The 20,620-nt window shown below is 40.2% G+C and overlaps 1 protein-coding gene across 2 annotated transcripts in view; it reads left to right on the top strand.

Annotated features, from left to right (window-relative positions):
- ADCY1 (adenylate cyclase 1) overlaps nucleotides 1-20,620 on the top strand; it is a 219,057-nt gene that overhangs the window by 115,341 nt on the left and 83,096 nt on the right. Inside the window, exon 6 of one of the 2 annotated variants that reach the window (XM_075271083.1) lies at nucleotides 12,910-12,939. The exons of the other annotated variant lie outside the window; for it this stretch is intronic. Within the exon in view, the coding sequence (XP_075127184.1) occupies nucleotides 12,910-12,939 (30 nt within the window). The remainder of the gene's footprint in view (nucleotides 1-12,909; nucleotides 12,940-20,620) is intronic. 2 annotated transcript variants of the gene reach the window in all.

The following is a 20,620-nucleotide window of genomic DNA, read 5'->3' on the forward strand; positions in this document are numbered from 1 at the left end:
ATTCGAACAGCCGCTCACTGTTCGAGTGTTCGAATGGGTTTCGAACCCCATTATAGTCTATGGGGAACATAAACTCGTTAAGGGGGAAACCCAAATTCGTGTCTGGAGGGTCACCAAGTCCACTATGACACCCCAGGAAATGATACCAACACCCTGGAATGACACTGGGACAGCAGGGGAAGCATGTCTGGGGGCATAAAAGTCACTTTATTTCATGGAAATCCCTGTCAGTTTGCGATTTTCGCAAGCTAACTTTTCCCCATAGAAATGCATTGGCCAGTGCTGATTGGCCAGAGTACGGAACTCGACCAATCAGCGCTGGCTCTGCTGGAGGAGGCGGAGTCTAAGATAGCTCCACACCAGTCTCCATTCAGGTCCGACCTTAGACTCCGCCTCCTCCGGCAGAGCCAGCGCTGATTGGCCGAAGGCTGGCCAATGCATTCCTATGCGAATGCAGACTTAGCAGTGCTGAGTCAGTTTTGCTCAACTACACATCTGATGCACACTCGGCACTGCTACATCAGATGTAGCAATCTGATGTAGCAGAGCCGAGGGTGCACTAGAACCCCTGTGCAAACTCAGTTCACGCTAATAGAATGCATTGGCCAGCGCTGATTGGCCAATGCATTCTATTAGCCCGATGAAGTAGAGCTGAATGTGTGTGCTAAGCACACACATTCAGCACTGCTTCATCAAGCCAATACAATGCATTAGCCAGTGCTGATTGGCCAGAGTACGGAATTCGGCCAATCAGCGCTGGCCAATGCATTCTATTAGCCCGATGAAGTAGAGCTGAATGTGTGTGCTAAGCACACACATTCAGCACTGCTTCATCAAGCCAATACAATGCATTAGCCAGTGCTGATTGGCCAGAGTACGGAATTCGGCCAATCAGCGCTGGCTCTGCTGGAGGAGGCGGAGTCTAAGGTCGCTCCACACCAGTCTCCATTCAGGTCCGACCTTAGACTCCGCCTCCTCCGGCAGAGCCAGCGCTGATTGGCCGAAGGCTGGCCAATGCATTCCTATGCGAATGCAGACTTAGCAGTGCTGAGTCAGTTTTGCTCAACTACACATCTGATGCACACTCGGCACTGCTACATCAGATGTAGCAATCTGATGTAGCAGAGCCGAGGGTGCACTAGAACCCCTGTGCAAACTCAGTTCACGCTAATAGAATGCATTGGCCAGCGCTGATTGGCCAATGCATTCTATTAGCCCGATGAAGTAGAGCTGAATGTGTGTGCTAAGCACACACATTCAGCACTGCTTCATCAAGCCAATACAATGCATTAGCCAGTGCTGATTGGCCAGAGTACGGAATTCGGCCAATCAGCGCTGGCCAATGCATTCTATTAGCCCGATGAAGTAGAGCTGAATGTGTGTGCTAAGCACACACATTCAGCTCTACTTCATCGGGCTAATAGAATGCATTGGCCAGCGCTGATTGGCCAGAGTACGGAACTCGACCAATCAGCGCTGGCTCTGCTGGAGGAGGCGGAGTCTAAGGTCGGACCTGAATGGAGACTGGTGTGGAGCGATCTTAGACTCCGCCTCCTCCAGCAGAGCCAGCGCTGATTGGCCGAATTCCGTACTCTGGCCAATCAGCACTGGCTAATGCATTGTATTGGCGTGATGAAGCAGTGCTGAATGTGTGTGCTTAGCACACACATTCAGCTCTACTTCATCGGGCTAATAGAATGCATTGGCCAGCGCTGATTGGCCGAATTCCGTACTCTGGCCAATCAGTGCTGGCCAATGCATTCTATTAGCTTGATGAAGCAGAGTGTGCACAAGGGTTCAAGCGCACCCTCGGCTCTGATGTAGGAGAGCCGAGGGTGCACTTGAACCCTTGTGCACCCTCAGCTCTGCTACATCAGAGCCGAGGGTGCGCTTGAACCCTTGTGCACACTCTGCTTCATCAAGCTAATAGAATGCATTGGCCAGCGCTGATTGGCCAATGTATTCTATTAGCCTGATGAAGTAGAGCTGAATGTGTGTGCTAAGCACACACATTCAGCTCTACTTCATCGGGCTAATAGAATGCATTGGCCAGCGCTGATTGGCCAGAGTACGGAACTCGACCAATCAGCGCTGGCTCTGCTGGAGGAGGCGGAGTCTAAGATCGCTCCACACCAGTCTCCATTCAGGTCCGACCTTAGACTCCGCCTCCTCCAGCAGAGCCAGCGCTGATTGGCCGAATTCCGTACTCTGGCCAATCAGCACTGGCTAATGCATTGTATTGGCTTGATGAAGCAGTGCTGAATGTGTGTGCTTAGCACACACATTCAGCTCTACTTCATCGGGCTAATAGAATGCATTGGCCAATCAGCGCTGGCCAATGCATTCTATTAGCGTGAACTGAGTTTGCACAGGGGTTCTAGTGCACCCTCGGCTCTGCTACATCAGATTGCTACATCTGATGTAGCAGTGCCGAGTGTGCATCAGATGTGTAGTTGAGCAAAACTGACTCAGCACTGCTAAGTCTCTGCATTCGCATAGGAATGCATTGGCCAGCCTTCGGCCAATCAGCGCTGGCTCTGCCGGAGGAGGCGGAGTCTAAGGTCGGACCTGAATGGAGACTGGTGTGGAGCGATCTTAGACTCCGCCTCCTCCAGCAGAGCCAGCGCTGATTGGTCGAGTTCCGTACTCTGGCCAATCAGCGCTGGCCAATGCATTCTATTAGCCCGATGAAGTAGAGCTGAATGTGTGTGCTTAGCACACACATTCAGCTCTACTTCATCAGGCTAATAGAATACATTGGCCAATCAGCGCTGGCCAATGCATTCTATTAGCTTGATGAAGCAGAGTGTGCACAAGGGTTCAAGCGCACCCTCGGCTCTGATGTAGCAGAGCTGAGGGTGCACAAGGGTTCAAGTGCACCCTCGGCTCTCCTACATCAGAGCCGAGGGTGCGCTTGAACCCTTGTGCACACTCTGCTTCATCAAGCTAATAGAATGCATTGGCCAGCACTGATTGGCCAGAGTACGGAATTCGGCCAATCAGCGCTGGCCAATGCATCCCTATGGGAAAAAGTTTATCTCACAAAAATCACAATTACACACCCGATAGAGCCCCAAAAAGTTATTTTTAATAACATTCCCCCCTAAATAAAGGTTATCCCTAGCTATCCCTGCCTGTACAGCTATCCCTGTCTCATAGTCACAAAGTTCACATTCTCATATGACCCGGATTTGAAATCCACTATTCGTCTAAAATGGAGGTCACCTGATTTCGGCAGCCAATGACTTTTTCCAATTTTTTTCAATGCCCCCAGTGTCGTAGTTCCTGTCCCACCTCCCCTGCGCTGTTATTGGTGCAAAAAAGGCGCCAGGGAAGGTGGGAGGGGAATCGAATTTTGGCGCACTTTACCACGTGGTGTTCGATTCGATTCGAACATGGCGAACACCCTGATATCCGATCGAACATGTGTTCGATAGAACACTGTTCGCTCATCTCTAGTTTTGACTGCTTGATGAACAGGACACTTTGAAGTGCTTCACTAGATATAGACTTTGCCTTTACAATGAGATATTATTTATTACAATTACTTGAAATTTAATATGCATAGTAAATGTATATTACATTACACAGGTTTGTATAGAACACTTACCATGCATCATTCTTGCAGTAAGCTCAGTGTTATCTTTGTGTTTAGATAAGATACTCTCCAAGCTTTTATCAGCAAACTGCAATTAGCTAAACTGACTGTCAAGACCTCACAGCTGTACATAACAGTGAGAGAAATCAGAGAGCAAAGACTCATCCATCTGACCTGTTATCACAGCACAGGATGGGGAAAGAAATGCTATGTAAAAAAGGGGAAGAATAATACAACAATGCTTTTAGCAATGCTGCTTCTTTTGCCTGCTATGTATTTAGATTCTTTACATAAGATGGCAGCACAGATAGGATACTTAAGATGGGAATATCCTTTTAAGCCTGAGGGTATCTATGGTTGAATCTTCCCTAGTAACAAAGTGAAGAACAAATTAGCGCATTAGTCACCCAGAATCGCATGCTTCATTAAATGAGACTAAGGCTAGGTTCACACTTGCACCTGTTATTTGTTGTTCTGTTGTTCATATCTGTTGTGGGACCCGAACAATGGAGAGCCTGCCCAATAAATCAGCGGATACTCGCAGTTTATGCAGATTTTCAGTGGAATCTGCAACGGAGTCTCTTACGGAGACTCCAGTGCAGATGTGAATGAAGCCTAAGTTAATGAAAGAAATGTGGGAAATGTACCAATACATTTTTTTGCCAGTTTCTGGCATAAAATGTATGATAAAAATCACAACATTTGGCACATAGCCAGATTTACATCAAAAATTGCAACTTCTTAGTACACTTATGGCACTTTTAAAAAAAGTGGGTGAGTCTAGAACAGAGAGTACAGCAAATAGAGACTAAGATGGGAGACTTTTCAGGTTACCATAATAAAGTAATTGATGCTCACAATAATTTAGCGGATGATTTTGAGAAACTAAAGCTGAAAATGGCAGGCTTGGAAAATTGTTCTTACTGGAACAATATCAAATTCCAAGAAATCCCGGAAAGCATGATGCCCGCTGATCATATCTGCAGGACTTTGCTAAACTTCTGGTATTAGATTGCTCTCCTACTGATCGTATCATGCTGCAGTACCAATTCTTTTAATTTATTTTTTATTTATTTTCTTTAATTAATTATTTTCTTAGAATTAGAAAAGGATTTTTGTTTGATGGTTATTTATTCTTAGAAAACATTTTCATATTTATTTAAAGGGAACTTGGATATAGTATAGCTTCAGTTTTACAGTATATTGTACACTTTGTAGATGTCTATTAGGTCATGTGTTTGGCAGGACCTAACAACAATTAGTACAAGACAGGATGTTGTCAGGTCCCCTGACTGGCAACACAACTCCTCTCCAACCCCCCCTTTCTAACCACTTAGGATGGATTTTCACTTGTGAAACTCAGTTTGTGTGTTGGACTAATTTACCGGCCTGCACCTTATGCTGGGAGACTTCTAGCAGTACAGTTATCTATGCTGCTAGGAGTCTGGGTCTTCCAGTGGCTTACTGTCCTGTACTTGTAATTGGTATGGGAGGGTTTGTTTCTGGGAGAAAGGGACTCCTAGCATAATAGGTAACTGTGAAATTCGATTGTGTAAATCTAGGGTTAACTATCCTGATTACTGATTGATTACAGCATCTGAGAGGTTAAAGTGCTGAAGTCAGCATTTTCTGCAGTGCTTTGATTGTCCTGATTACTTAATGGCAGTCTCAAAATATATTTGCAATAACAAACAGCAATACTTTACTTACCAACCCCTGATCCTGCAGGTGGGCACCCCTTCAACTCCAGAAAACCACAAATTACACCCGGACTCTGAACATCAAGACACCATTTGTGTTTGTACAGAGTAACGGTGGTACCGCACACTCATTATTTGTTGTGGTGCTAGCAACAAAGGGGTCCTCTGACCCACGTAATCAATGGAGATAAATTTTGCTGCACACACTAATGGTTCAAAGAAGTGTAATCATTTATTCTATAACAGTGAATACGCCATAGACATAATGCAAAAAAGTATGTTTGAATAGCGAGGGGTCTGAAGTGACCCCATAGAATAATGTGGTGATCATTTTAGTTTAGCTAAGATTAATCTCCGTTCAGTGTGGTAAAAATATTAACAATTTGGAATATTCCAATCGAACCCAGTTTGGTATAAGTCACTACGTCCACATTCAGAACTTTCAATTCATTTTCATTTTCATTCCATGCAAACTTGGGATATGGGGGGGATCATGCTCATCATCGTTTGAATCCCAATGGTAGGACTTTCAGTGATCAGACACTTCTGACCTATTCTTCTAACCTATGAGATGATAACCCCATCAAGGTTAAACAAATTAGACATCTTTCTATTAAAGTACCCTATCAAGAGAGTTTCCTTTGAAAGAACAGAGAGGTGTTTGTCATCTGGTCCTTGTGACATGTCTATTTATTTTTCTTGGATTTGGCAAATGAAATAGAAATGAATGTTTACGTTATTTCTGACCATGTAATGTATTTTTTTCTTTAAATTCATTTACATTAAACTGATTAAAGGAGTTGTCAAAGATTGAAAATTTAGGAACTATCCTTAAGATAGGTCCTTAATTTGAGAGTTTTGTCGGTTCATGGATTAGACCATCAGCTGTTATTAGCATAATGTAAAGCAGATGGATCCATACACTGTGCGGTGGTCAGACCCCCTCCGTTTTCAAATTAATCAAATTATCAGACTAGGACAACTTCTTTAATATATTAAAATGTGTTTACTACAATTACTTTGCATAACCTCTCCTAACTATCCTACTTGGGGTAAGTCTGCATAGTACAGCATTCACATGTGGCTGCAAACTCTGCCCATGCACAGTGGTCATTAGAAGAACAGATCTTATTTTACCTGCTCATTATCGCAGCCATTGGCCATCTTTTGCTGTTGTTGTAGCGTACAGCCATACCCTTACATTATTTTCCAGTATTATACCACTTTTCTTTTTATAGTTGTGCAATTCATATAAATTAATTGAAAACAGTTTTGCATTTGCTTTACATTCTGTAAATGTGCATCTCTAGATTTGTTTTTGCTTTCTTCATCTGATATTTACAGATTTTATTCATATGATTTTTTTTTATTTCATATGTTTTGGCATTTTCTTATTTTTAGTCATTAATAATCTCTAGCTTTCCTACTGATTATATTTTTATTTCACCACATTGTTTTGTTTTGTTACTGTCATCTGTCACTGTATTTAAAGGAATTTTCTAACCTCAGAAGTGACAGGTTCGTCAGTTTGCTTCAGACTATGCCAAGGAAATGCATGTTGGGTCCCTTTGGCTTCAGCCACACCATTATGTGAGTGTGCTGATCCTATGATGACCAAATTGCACAAATTCTTGGCTGTATTCTGAAGACTCTTTGAGAAAAGTGGCCATTTCTCCTCCGCAGCATATTCTCAGCTATATTCTCACTAAGGTACTTTGACTGTGGGACAATATCCTATCCAGTTTTATACACTTGCCTCTCAGCTTGCCTGAATTAACAAGGCCATCTTAGCAGCTTTCTGGGAAAGTTTGGGAGGGTGGATCAAAGATAAGCTGGCCAAAAGAGACCTTCCATCCATTCTGGATGTAATCCTATCAAGCCTCATACCACGCCAATAACAAATACATAATAGCAAATATACAAAAAATACAAATATATTTTTATTATGAACACAAACAAGATTGTCAAGTTTAAAATATTAATAAGAACACATACAAAACAGGTAGAGGTCGTGGTCCATCATGGAGAATTCATCCAGGTAAGTGCAATCCATATACCCAAATCAATAATGTAGTTATAATATGTCAAGTCAGTATACTTTGTTTCACAACATATGTGAAGAATATATATCACTATTATAGCAGCAACAAATAGTGCTTTAGTACTTATGTGCAAAATATATTCAAATCACTTCAAGTAACTAAATATATGTGTGTGTGTGTGTGTGTTTGTGTATGTAATGGGTTAATTCAAAAATAAATAAAGGTGCGTCAAACCCATAAACTATCGTTAATCAAATACAAAGGAATTACAGGGTATTTTTATGTAATTCCATGTACCGCTTATATTACACATCCAATGATGTACAATTCATATGTGCAACTACAAATAAAGTGCACAATCAAATGATAAGAATAATAATAAAGTAATCACAGTGTTACTCACATGTATTGTTACTATGGATAGCTGGGCATTGTAATAAACATTAAGCACCAAATAGTATAAAGTCTATATGCACAGCCACAGACATGGGGACACATTTGTAAAGCATGTGGAAACCAATACAAGCATCATACATAAAGTAAATACCAGAATGGACTGCAAACCCCGCTTTCATTAACTAAGTATGTTTTGCCCCTGATTCTTCACGGGGCTGTAAGGAGGAAGTCAGTGCCCAATCATATACAGGACCAGTAACAGATGCCATTGTAGTTCATTCAGGGATACCAACAATTGTGTGTTACACTTACATCCTGTCTCAACCCCGCTCATGCATATCAGTCACCTATTTTAATTAAATATATTTGTATTTTGGTAATTTGCGGTTATGTATTTGCTATTGGGATAGTATCAGTCTTGATAGGAAAACATTTGCAAATTTGGGGAGATTGGTACACTTCCATGCTCCTGGAATATCAGGAAGCACAGGATCCATTTTAGATTACCTAATTTCTTTGGCCACCCTTACTGAATTGCCTTTCAGGAAACTATAAATGGACACCTTGACTGGCCTCAAAATCTGCATGTCCTCAGAAGTCCTTGCAACTAGAGTTACTAAAAGAGGAATGTCAGCACAGATGTTATGGGAATTTGTTCTCCCATGGAGCCGAGTCATATTATATCCATAACAGCCCTTTTAAGCCAGAAATCTCAAATATCAATGGTTAGTAGAAGAATCAACCCTAGACAGAGAAGATCTCTCTCCAAAACTGACTGTCTTATCCTGCAATAAAGAGTCCTTCTTAAACTTACTTCTTGCAGCTAATTTTGTGGATTGTAGGTATTCATGTTGGCGCTTTACAGACAGGTAAGATCTCCTGGTGTATCCGGTCGGAGGCAACCTACTTCTGGGGTTGGCATGGTTACACTTGCATGTAATACTCCAGTTTTTCAGATATCTTTACCACCCCATCAGCCATATGACTGCCCAGTGGAGCGGCCCAGGAACAGCATATATCTTTTGCCAGAAACCAAGTCTATGTCCAATTATCTTAATGTGAATCTGGAGAGAGGATTCATATGGAAGTTTTCATCTCCTCCTGGCACTGGCTTCTTTGTCTAGAAGAAGATGGATCTCTTCATCCATGTGTTGATTACAGGGGATTAAATGAAATCACAGTCAAGTCTAAATTATTACCTGCTGTTGATGTCTGAACTCTTCGATAGGAACTGTGGGACAAGAATAGTTTCTAATTTAGAGCTTTGTGTTGCTTACAACATGATTTTCATCAGAAGACATTGATGATCACTATAAGTATTTACTTATTATCTTTTAGTCTCTGCAATGTACCATCAGTATTCCAGACATTTGTGAACTATATCTTACTGGACCTGCTCTACGCCTGTGTAGTGGTATATCTGAAGGAAATTTTGATTTATCCTATCTGACATCTCATTGGATGAATATTCATCTGATTCAGCATTGACTGTAAAGAGAATAGACTGAAAAGCATGAGACCTTTCAGTTTGATAGACCCTCCTTGCTATTTCTTAGCTATACCATATCTGGCCAAGGTCTACAAATGAACCCACGAGAAACGCTCCACAGTGTTCACCTGGCATAGACCACTCGGTCTCTGAGCTATCAATATCTCCATGATGGAAAAAAATCTTACTGTAACCTATTCTCCAAATTGAGTTCTGTTGGGCATCATTTTCGCTCTGGAGGAGTTGAGTTATCTCCTCTCTTCTTGAGAGGATATACAACCAATTATCATCTGTACTGACCATTGATCCACATCAATCCAGATAGTCGCTCTTCAATTTTGTGCAGACAAGAACATAAAAGCAGATGACTGTTCTTTTGATCCCTGGGGTAAGAACTGCAACATTCAGTTAATCCCTCCTGAATAATTTCTGTAGCCCCAAGAGGAGACAAGTACTTTTCTGGAGGAGTACTCCCAAGCACACGGATTATTGTGCTGCCATTAAAGTACTAGATTTAATTTCTCATCACTACTGGTGCCTATTGTGACAAAAGATGTACAAGAATTCATTGTTGTCTGCTATACCTGTGCAAAGAACTAGACACCTTGACAGAATCCTGTTGGTCTCTTTCTGTGCTTGATACTCTTTGAAGGCATACCATTATGCATCATATCTGTCATCAGACTATGTCTTTCATGGATTAGACTGCCTCACATATGTAGAAAAAATGTGAAAAAAGTGACAAAGTCCCACTATACTCCAAGGACATCCATAAAAAGATACTATCTTACAAGTTTATTTTCACTGGTACCTTTGAGGAGCTGAACAGATTATACCAGTATTTGCTTCCTCCTTAATATATTCTCAATTCCTTTTATGTGTACATCCTAAGACCTCTGGTCTTTAATCATTTTTGTTGGCCTCCTGATTGCTCTCCTATTAGTTCTAAGAAAAATTCAAATCATTCTTGATGTCAAGAAGAAGTCCAAGAAGAGGTTTTGTAAGAGGATGTGCTTCAGAGCCAGTTGCGGCCATCACATTTCACCTCTTCTTACTGGTGACTTCCAGCTTATACTGCATGGACCTGTTGGTCACATTTAAAGCAAGCACCGCGTGGTTCCCACCCTCTGTGGTGTGTTACCTGGCTGCTCCCACCTGTCTCAACCTCTGCCAGATTACCATATTGACTTTGTCCCATCTGCCCTGACCCTTTCCTGGATTTCTGTTGAGAGGTTTGTCCACTGGCTTGTCCACTGACTCTGCCTGTTCCAGTGGCGCAATGCGTCTATCATACAATTTGATTACATAAATAGGTAATTGTCTGGCAACACTATTCCCTTTAACTAAGCAGCTTCTTTGCAGAATTTTGACATGGTCTCAGGGCTTTAGATCAATTTCAACATAAAAGAGGGACACTTTATCAATATTCCAACATTCACAAAAGGCCTCATTACACTTAATTTAGCATTTCAGTGCCCTTACATTACATCCAATGTTTGGGTTCAATGTATACCCCACCTCCCTCTATACATTAAATTGTACCTCATTATGCAAAAACCCTTCTGAAGAACTTTACACTTGCAATTAATCCTTTCATTGCTGGTTAGGCTGCATAACGGTAATGAAAATGGTAACTCTACTTAGAACCTTATATCTTTCTTGCAGTCTGTACATACCCATTTGCTGAAAGCTTAGACTCCTTTTAAAAGAGGATTGAGACATTTATTTAAGTTATAGACTGAATGTTTGTAATAGTAATCACAATACCATAAGAGCCTTGGAGGATTGTCACCTCATCTGTACAAATATTATAAAACTGCCAAATTAAATCAGCTTGGTGAAGTAAATTCTGGTACGGATGTAGCTTTCTTTGAGTATCTGGGCTCATTCACAAGAGTCAAGATAAAACACTTGTTTGGCACAAATCTGGTGTATTGTTTTAGTACCACATTTAATTAATACACTCCTCAATTAAGTGGGCTGTATTAATGGCCTTTCACTTTGTAGGAGTTTGACATAAAGAATTGTTTCTGTTCATTTATAAGGGTTTTCCCAGGGTTGGGTAAACAGTAGTGATGCAAAAAATTCTGCTCTCTGGTGTCATTTTCACCTTCTTTAACATCTTTTTCACCACTACAGCTCTGGTCCTTTCATTTTTTGTGTACCATGTGACTAACAAGATGCATCTTTCAAGAATGTTGTCAGATTTTGCTAGCCCTGCCCAAATTTGTGTGAGCTCTTTTCACTATTCTTACACGATCAGTAGGCTAAAGCAGATAAAAGTAAAAGTGAAACCAAACAGCACTTAGAAGGGACAAGAAACAATTTACAGAGTATGGTAGCCATCGCACAGCTGTTTGACTTTCAGGCTCCATGTCTTACCATCCACTCCAGGTTCAAACATGAGATTACCGTCAATTTATAGACAATCATCTTGGCTATCTCATATATAAATTTGACTTGCAACTATTTAGCAATGAATAGTTATGCAGATTCTTGTCATGTAACTGCATTATTACAGTTTTGCTACTGGTGATGGAAACATATTTTTTCTTATATACTACAAATTACATCCTGTTCTCACATTCCTTAATAACTAAGGGTCTTATTAGGTCACTGGTTCAAATCATAAATAAGCCATGAGGAAGATTTCCCAACAAAAGAGAAACAGTATCATCCAACTTGTTTATAGCGTTCTCTTTGCCAAGAAAATTGCCCAACTGCATCATGTGAGTGCGATGTTAGTTAGTAGATTATGAAATGAAGTATATTCATCCATTCAAAAGAGATGTCCATGCAAAATATCTGTCCTGCATAAAGTAGATTAGATTACTCATATTTGGAAGTACAGTCCTGGAGGCCATTTTTTTTATTAATGAAGATTTAATTGATACATGTATAACTTATTTGTATGTCCTGAGATGTTTCTTTTAATAGGTGTACCCATTAAAGAGCACTTAAAAATGTAGACAGCTTGTTCAGATCTTATCAGAATAGTGTTTTTTGTTTTGTTTTGTTTTTTATAAAGAAAGTAATGAAACAATATAACAATAAGACATGTATTCAAAGAAAATGTTTATTGATGTGCATTACAATGATGAAAAATCTGCAAGCCTTGTCACACAAAGCTGGTGTGATACACTATGGACTGATACTCACTTTGAGACTGGCATGGGTAGTTGCTACTGTAAGGTTTCAATTAGAATTAAGGACATTTTATTCAGACCCCATATAAATAGTACATTTCTTTTAAAAAAATAAAATAATAATAATGAGAAAAAATATTATTGTATTTAGTTTATAATAAATTATATTATTATATATATTTGAAATCTACACTGAGAAAAATACTTGTACAAAAATCTGCTGTTTCAAGAGCAGATGACCCCTTGTGTAGTAATAGATGAGAGCGCAAAGAACTGATTTTATAAATTACTTGTTTCAGAATAACGCTATAATTTATTTGTTTACAAAATTGCTGGTTACTTTGAATCTTTTGGTTGCTTTCCAAACTTAGAAGCTTTGTGTCTCAGATGTTATGATACTGTTTGCCACCAACTGTTCTTTTGTGTCTTGTTTTGTAACATACAAGCTGCCCATCTTGTGTGATATCATTATTTTTACTGTAAATCATACTTACACATACTAATTTTCTTTTTTATGTCTACTTGTGTCCTGATCCAGATTCAAGCCTCGCGTTTTGGACCTGAATGTGTCAGTACCTTAATCCATTGTTTCATTAAATTTCATTTTGTAATAGTGTGTGGTAGTCCTACGTAGAATTCATGTGTGGCATGTAGTATTACTTCGTAGTTGTTTATTGTCATACAGTTCCTTTAGTTGTCATACAGAGTTCTTAGTTATAGCTTATGCATGTCTGTACAAAAATATACCTTTTTTTCCATACACTGACCAAATTTAAAATATTTGTGGTTGTTGGCTCGTAAAAGACTGCAAGTTAATGGGATTACTGTACATTAAAATACACATTTCTGACATGTTCTTTCCAAGTAGAAATAATTGCAGTGGATGGAAAATGCCATCTATTGATTTTATTGCAAATAGTGCTTTCCTTTGCAATCTCCCATGTTAGTCAATTTTATGGAGGTGTGCAATTTAGCAACAATATTGACAAATTACCAAAATACATTATTTGGTGGTTCTCAAGATAATTAAAGGAATGCTCTAGACAAACTGATACATGTATTTATGTCTAATGCAATGTCTGAGGGGGCAGTGCATGACAAAAATGATTCTTACTTTGGTGATCGATGAATAACTCTTTTATGCACCAATCCTTCAGTTCCTGCTCTAGACAGAACATTTATTTGTTTTGCCCAGGGTGTTCCTTTAACTATTTCCATCTCAGTGTGTGATCAACTGTTTGTCCTTGAACCATACAATTTTTTTTTATTATTGTGTACGTCTGTAGCTTTGTATAAGCATTATCATTTTTGAAGTTATAGACTTTATGCTTACAGCTACAAGAAAAGTAAATAGGAAATAAAGTTGCTAATGCTGTTTGTCAATCTGCAGGATTTTCTGTTTGTTTCTAAAAATAAACAGGGCTTAATGATTATTGTGTCCTATTGCAGACAGGACCGTTAGGGTGTAGGCTTCTGCTGCAGTCACTTGTCTTACAGCTAGACATAGGGTTGTGATTGTGAGGAGTGTGTCAAGGGACACATAAACAAAGCATATTTTTATTTATCTCTTTTTGTTGCAGTATGAGACTAATAGGATTAATGGAAAGGAACCGTTTAAGGCTGAGGCCCCACATTGCGAAAACTCAGCTTTTTTGTTGCAGATTTTGCTGGGTTTTTTTTTAGCCAAAGCCCGGAGTGGATTGAGCAGTATGGAGAGGTATAAGAACTTACTATATATTTCCCATTCCATTTGTAGCCACTCCTAGGTTTGGCTAAAAAAAAAACGCAGCAAAATCTGTAACAAAAAAAGCTGCATTTCCGCAACGTGGGGCCTCAGTCTTAAGGAGATTTGTGCTTTTTTGTGAATTTTAAAATTTAATGACAAATCTTCATGTTCTGACCTCTGTCAGGTTTATTGTTATAGCAACATTCTGGGGCACCCTAAAAGCATTACTATTTGTATTGTCATTAACTAGATGCATTTATGTGAATATATGTATGGACTGTAAATTCAGAAGTTAATAGAAATGAGAAGTCAACAATTTTTGAAAGTTTTTACATTTTTCATGTACATGTAAATGCCTTCATAGTGCTTACAAAATACACTAATATATTATGGAACTATTAAGGCCTTGCCGATATCTGCCATAATAAAGCTGTGGATGTCAGCTCTTGAAATATGGTGGCCTCTCACATGCATTTGTTTTACACAGTGGAGACTTGGCGGTAATGCCCCTGAATACAGTTCTCTCTGATCACAGGAATTTTGTGTTGGTATGCCTCTGATCCTCCCACTGTGCCCCTGGTTCGGTCCCCACCTTACTTTTCTTGATCTCATACAGGGACATTGTGGTAAAATAACGATCAAAACAGTCAAATCTCTGTTTTGTTTTTTTTTGCAATTTCACCTCCCAATTTTTTTTAAAATAAAGATTGAGCAAAAAGTCAGGCATTCCCGAAAATTGCATGAGTAAAAACTACATTTTTGCTGCAAAAAAAATAAAATAAATCTCTTTGTACACATAAACATAAAAACAATCTATGCATGTTGTATATTTGCATAGCAACTAAAAATTTGGGATCCTTGTAGAGGTATTAAAATATAGTATGTCAAGCCTCCCATTGAGTTCAATGGATAGCGCGCGTAGGCCAGCACCTATTGAAGTCAATGGGATCTGTTTTGAAGCGCCTCACTCTGACACATGTTTACGTGCCAGAATGAGCGGTGCCTTACTCCGTGGGAACAGAGCCTTAGTTTGAGCTATCTGTCCACATTTGAATGAAATGAAATGCTATGGCAGGAGACCCAGGAGGACCCCAATGCTGACAAAGAGACATAAAAAAGTAACACTGTAGTTTGCAAAAATGTATATGAATAAGCCAAAATCCTTCTGGGAAAATGTTTTGTGGATAGATGAGACCAAGATAGAACTTTTTGGTAAAGCACATCATTCTGATTACAAAAAATGGAGTGAGGCCCATAAATAAAAGAACACAGTACCAACAGTTAAATGTGATGGAGGTTCAAAGATGTTTTAAGGTTGTTTGGCTGCCTCTGGCACTTGGTGCCTTGACTGTTTGCAAGGCCTCATGAAATCTGAAGAATACTAAAAGATTTAGGGTCTCAGTGTATGGCCCAGTGTCAGAAATCTGGATTTGTTCTAGGTCATGGGTCTTTCAGCAAGACAATGACACCAAACATACTTGAAAAATCACCCATAAATGGATGGATAAAAAGCACTGGAAAGTTCTGAAGTGGCCAGCAATAAGTCTGGATTTAAATACCCTTGTACACCTGTGGAGAGATCTTAAAATTGCTGATGGAAGAAGGCGCCTTTCAAATATGAGAGACGTGGAGCTGTTTGCATAAGAAGAGTTGTCCAAACTTCCAATTGTAAGGGGGAGTTCACACGGAGTAACGTGCCGCGTGATGTGGCACGTATACGGCGTGTGAGAGTTTGCACGCCGTATACGCTCAAATTGATTTCAATGGGAGTTCGGATCGTATACGCCGCGTTATTTTGCGGCCGCAAAATCACGGCTGCAAAATAACGTGGCGTATACGATCCAGGCTCCCATTGAAATAAATGGGAGCTTTTACGGCGCTCAAAATCTCACACGCCGTATACGTGCCAGGTCACGCGGCACGTTACTCCATGTGAATGGACCCTAAGATTTATTTCATTTTTTTTTCCAAAGATGTGCAACCAAATATTAAATTGAGGATACCAGTAATTTTATCTGGCCCATTTTTTAGTTTTGTGTGAAATGTTATCTTTTTTTTGGTGCTTATTTCTCTGTATTTGTGGTTTTCCAATGCACACAAAGGAAATAAACATGTTTGTAAGAAAATATGTAATTGCAATAATTTTATGGGAGAAATTCTGTGTCCGCTCTTTGGGTTTCTGTCCTAATCCCTGGAAAATCTGCAGAGGGGACAGCTGGCCGGCGATCAGTTTTAAAACCCTTTAATTTTAATGGGTTTTTAAAGCAAACTGCCAAATCTGTATGCAGCCTCTCCATGGTGAAACCAATTTTTTTGCATGGACACAAAGTCGAATATGCAACACTTTGTGTCTGAGCAAAAAAAAACAAAAAACTGTTTCACCGCGGAGAAGCTGCATATGGACACCAGCAGTTTGCTTTAAAAACCCATTCAGATGAATGGATTTTAAAAATGATCACCGGCAAGCCGTCCCCTCTGTAGTTTTTCCATGGATTAGGATGGAAACCCAAAGGGTGGACATAAGCGCTAATGTGAATGCCCCCTTACACAGCCCCTTTAATGTTTGTAGACAATGAGTTATAAGTCAACATCTTCCAGTAGGTGGCAGTTTTGTTTCCCGAGCTACTCTTCTTGCAGGGTTCAAACAGACTTGTAGTAGTCATTGATCTCCCCCAGATCTTGGAATATACCCAGGGAAAAAGACCTACATCCATTATTACATGCCCAAGCCATGTTAACTTTTGATCTTTACTTGGAATAGCAGTGTTATTTATTTACTGAACAGATAAAGGTGGTCTACACAACAGATGAACACTTGTTAAAAATTACTAAACTTTATTCAATATATCTTAAAATCATTGTTAGGGGCAATGAAGCCACATATACAATCTTGATACAGGCCTTTCCCTATGTGTACACCAAAGTATCAAAGTGCAGTCAGCATCTACCAGACTTTTTGGCGGCCTTATAAATGCTGATGCATATGGCTCAAACTGAATATTTGCTATTCTCATCTGACAGCTACCGATCTGCTAATATTTTAAATATTTTGATGATCATAACTACACCTGATGTGTCCTCCCCTTCCTTTTTCAGGAGTTCATCAGAGTAAATAATTCTGGGGATTAAAAGAGTCTATAATAGGGAGTCCCTATTTTCAGTCTTATCTATCCTTTCTAGAATTGCCTCATTCTTAATTTCCCTGTTCTATCAAAATGCAGTCTGCAGCATGTCTGGCTCGGATGGTGGTACTCACTATTTAAACCTCATGCCTCTCCCTTTGGGTAGGTTCTGGTCTAATTGCCCAGCCAATCACATGTGCTTCTGTGATATTGACACATGTGTTAACCTATCCCAGGGGCGTGTGTAAATAAAGAAATCTTAGCGACATGAAAGCAATGCACATCCAAATATAGAATAATATCCATTTTAAGCCAAACACAATAAAGCTTCACCTTCCTTGGCATTCTACTACAATACGATGTACGCATAACCGTCAAACAACAATAAGCCCCCAAGAATAAGTTAATGATAAATACAGTAAGTACTAGAGATGAGCGAACAGTGAAATATTCGAGATTCGATATTTATTTTGAGTAGAGCCTCAATATTTGACTACTTGATCAAATATCGAATCCCACTATAGTCTATGAGGAAAAATGCTCGTTTCAGGGGAAACCACTATTCGACTAAAGGAGAGTCACCAAGTCCACAAGTAGCAGGAGGAGAGTGTTTAGGAGGTGCGCTGTGCAGTTAAAGTGCATGGACCCCATTATAGGTTATGGGGTCCGTGCGCTTTAACTGCACAGCGCTTGGCAGTTGTGCTGATAAAAAGTCAGCTCCCTCGTAACATCAAGCTGCCAGCTCTCCTGACTAGCAAGTATGAGCCTACTGCAGAACCAGCGTTTATATGCCGCAGGCTCATCCTTGCTAGTCAGGAGAGCTGGAAGCTTGCTGTTACGAGCGAGCTTCTTTTTCCTCATAGGATTGAATCGACCAGCGTTGATTGGCCAGTGTACAGCATTCGGCCAATCAACGCTGGTCCTGCCGGAGGCTCGTCTGTGAGGAGGCGGAGTCTAAAATCGGACCACAATGGAGACGGCTCTCCTGACTAGCAAAGACGAGCCTGCTGCAGATCCAGCGTTGATTTGCCGAATGTAATACACTGTATAGCATTCGGCCAATCAACGCTGGCTCTGAATCGAATATTTACTGCGAATAGCTAGAATACTACTCACTTATTTCTAGTAAGTACAAACCTTCATCAGTAGTATTTAATATACAAAAAAATATACAGTTGTGCAAAGATCTATAATAATATAAATTCTAAATACTGCAATGAAGTAAAGTTAAATGGAGTAAATGTACAAGTGTATCTCAATAAGAGACACTCAATCCTTTGCCATATATATTGGGCAGATATTAACCCTAGTGAATTAGTAGAATAGCTAAATATACAAGTCACAAAAAATGCATGACCTAACAAGCAATACGTTTATCATAACAATCTTAGGGCTCAGGGTGATATAGTTTTTCCCCATGTATATCGCCGCACCTATCTGCAACTTCCTCAGGGGTAGTACTGATTACTGAAAACATCGTCCTTTATATATCTCTAGGCACAAAATATTAGGGCAGGTGCATAGTTATCTTTTATAGCATGTTTATTTAGCACATGTTCTTGGACCATATCCCTATGTCAGACGGTATTGCGCCGAACGGCTCCATGCCAGAAGTGCATCATTCAATATGCGCACCACGGTATCAGTGAAGTAAATCCCCATGACAAACACTGATAATGTGCAAATGTCCTATATTAAACCTTGTATTCCACCAAATAACTCTTTGTTGGAAGTGCGTCATTCAATGTGCACACTATGGCATCCATGAAGTTAAAGGATCTGTCCACTTTCAGACCAATATCGAGAGACAAATATAATGTTATTGTATAATAAAAAGTTGTACAATTTTCCAATATACTTTATGTATCACTTCATCACAGTTTTTGATCTCTGCTTGCTCTCATTCTTTCTGCTTACTCTCAGAGGATAAAATGCTGACCATGGTCATGTGATTTATAGCTTAAGGTCATGTGACAAACACCCAGGTGCACAGCTTGGTAATTGGACATCTGCCTGGTAATGAGCTATGCACCTGTTTATCAATCACATGACCATGGTCAGAATTTTATCCACTACAAGTAACAGAATGAATGGCAGCAAGTAGAGATCTAGAAAACTATGAGGAATTGATACAGAAAGTATATTGGAAAGTTGTATATCTTTTTCTTATACAGACAATAACATTTGCCTTTCAATATTGCTATGGAAGTGGAGAACCCCTTTATTCCTTGAATAAAGCCTTAGGCATGCGCAATGTCCTATGTTGTTACCTGTTTTATTGGAGTGTGTCATTGAAGATATGCACAACAGCCCCTATCAGGTAAACCTTTACAAGGAAAACTGTGCATGTGCATTGTTTCTACATTGTGCCTACTGGCACAAGGCCAATTAATACACTGCCTGGCCAAAAAAAAAAAGTCACGAGTGTTAATATTTAGTTGAGCCACCATGAGCACGAATAACAGCATGCAACCGTCTCGGCATGGAGTCTATAATGTTCTATAGCAGGGGTAGGGAACCTTCGGCTCTCCAGCTGCTGTGAAACTACAACTCCCATCATGCTCCATTCACTTCCATGGGAGTTCCAAGAACAGTGGAGCAAGTATGCATGCTGGGAGTTGTAGTTTTGCAACAGCTGGAGAGCCGTACGTTACCTACCCCTGTTCTATAGTGTAGACTCAGGGATTTTGATCCAATTCTCAAGTATCAGGGAGCCCAGGTTACGCAGATTCGTTGGGGGTGGTGAGTGACAGCGCAGGTTCCTTTCCAGCACATTCCAGTGTTTCGTGTGCTTCTCGTCGCACCCGGACATGACCATCACTCTGGAACAATGTGAAACATGATTCATCTGACTACATGACCTTTCTCCACTGCTCTAGGGTCCAATCCTTGTGGTCTCTTGCAAATGACAGGTGCTGACGTCTGTTGGTCTCTGTCACCAATGGCTTTTGTGTGGCGACACAACTGTTGAGACCCATTCCTTTGAGTTCTCGTCGGATTGTTCGCTCCAAAATGTGTCGCTTCGTCAAGTTGAACATCTGTGTGAGCTCAAAGGTGGTTTTCCGGCGGTTATTCTTCGCCAGTCGCTTTAGGGACCTATGACCTCCAGTTTCGAGTATAGTCTTATGCCCACACTTTCCACGGTTGGAGGGTGGTTCTCCACCATCTCGCCATGCTCGTATGATATGCTGAACAGTTCTCTGTCCGATACCAGTTACTTCGGCTATCTTCTTGGTCAATTTGTTAGCCTGATGCAATCCAATGACTTGCCCCTTCTGGAAGGCACTAACTTCCTCTGGTAGCTCTTCCATTGGTAGACATCGCTTCACACCTTTAATTATGATCTGCACTTGACAGGCTACAGCTCAATTATATATATTCAAGAATATATGCAAATTCCT

This window comes from Leptodactylus fuscus, chromosome 4, assembly GCF_031893055.1.
Source record: "Leptodactylus fuscus isolate aLepFus1 chromosome 4, aLepFus1.hap2, whole genome shotgun sequence".
NCBI lineage: Eukaryota > Metazoa > Chordata > Amphibia > Anura > Leptodactylidae > Leptodactylus > Leptodactylus fuscus.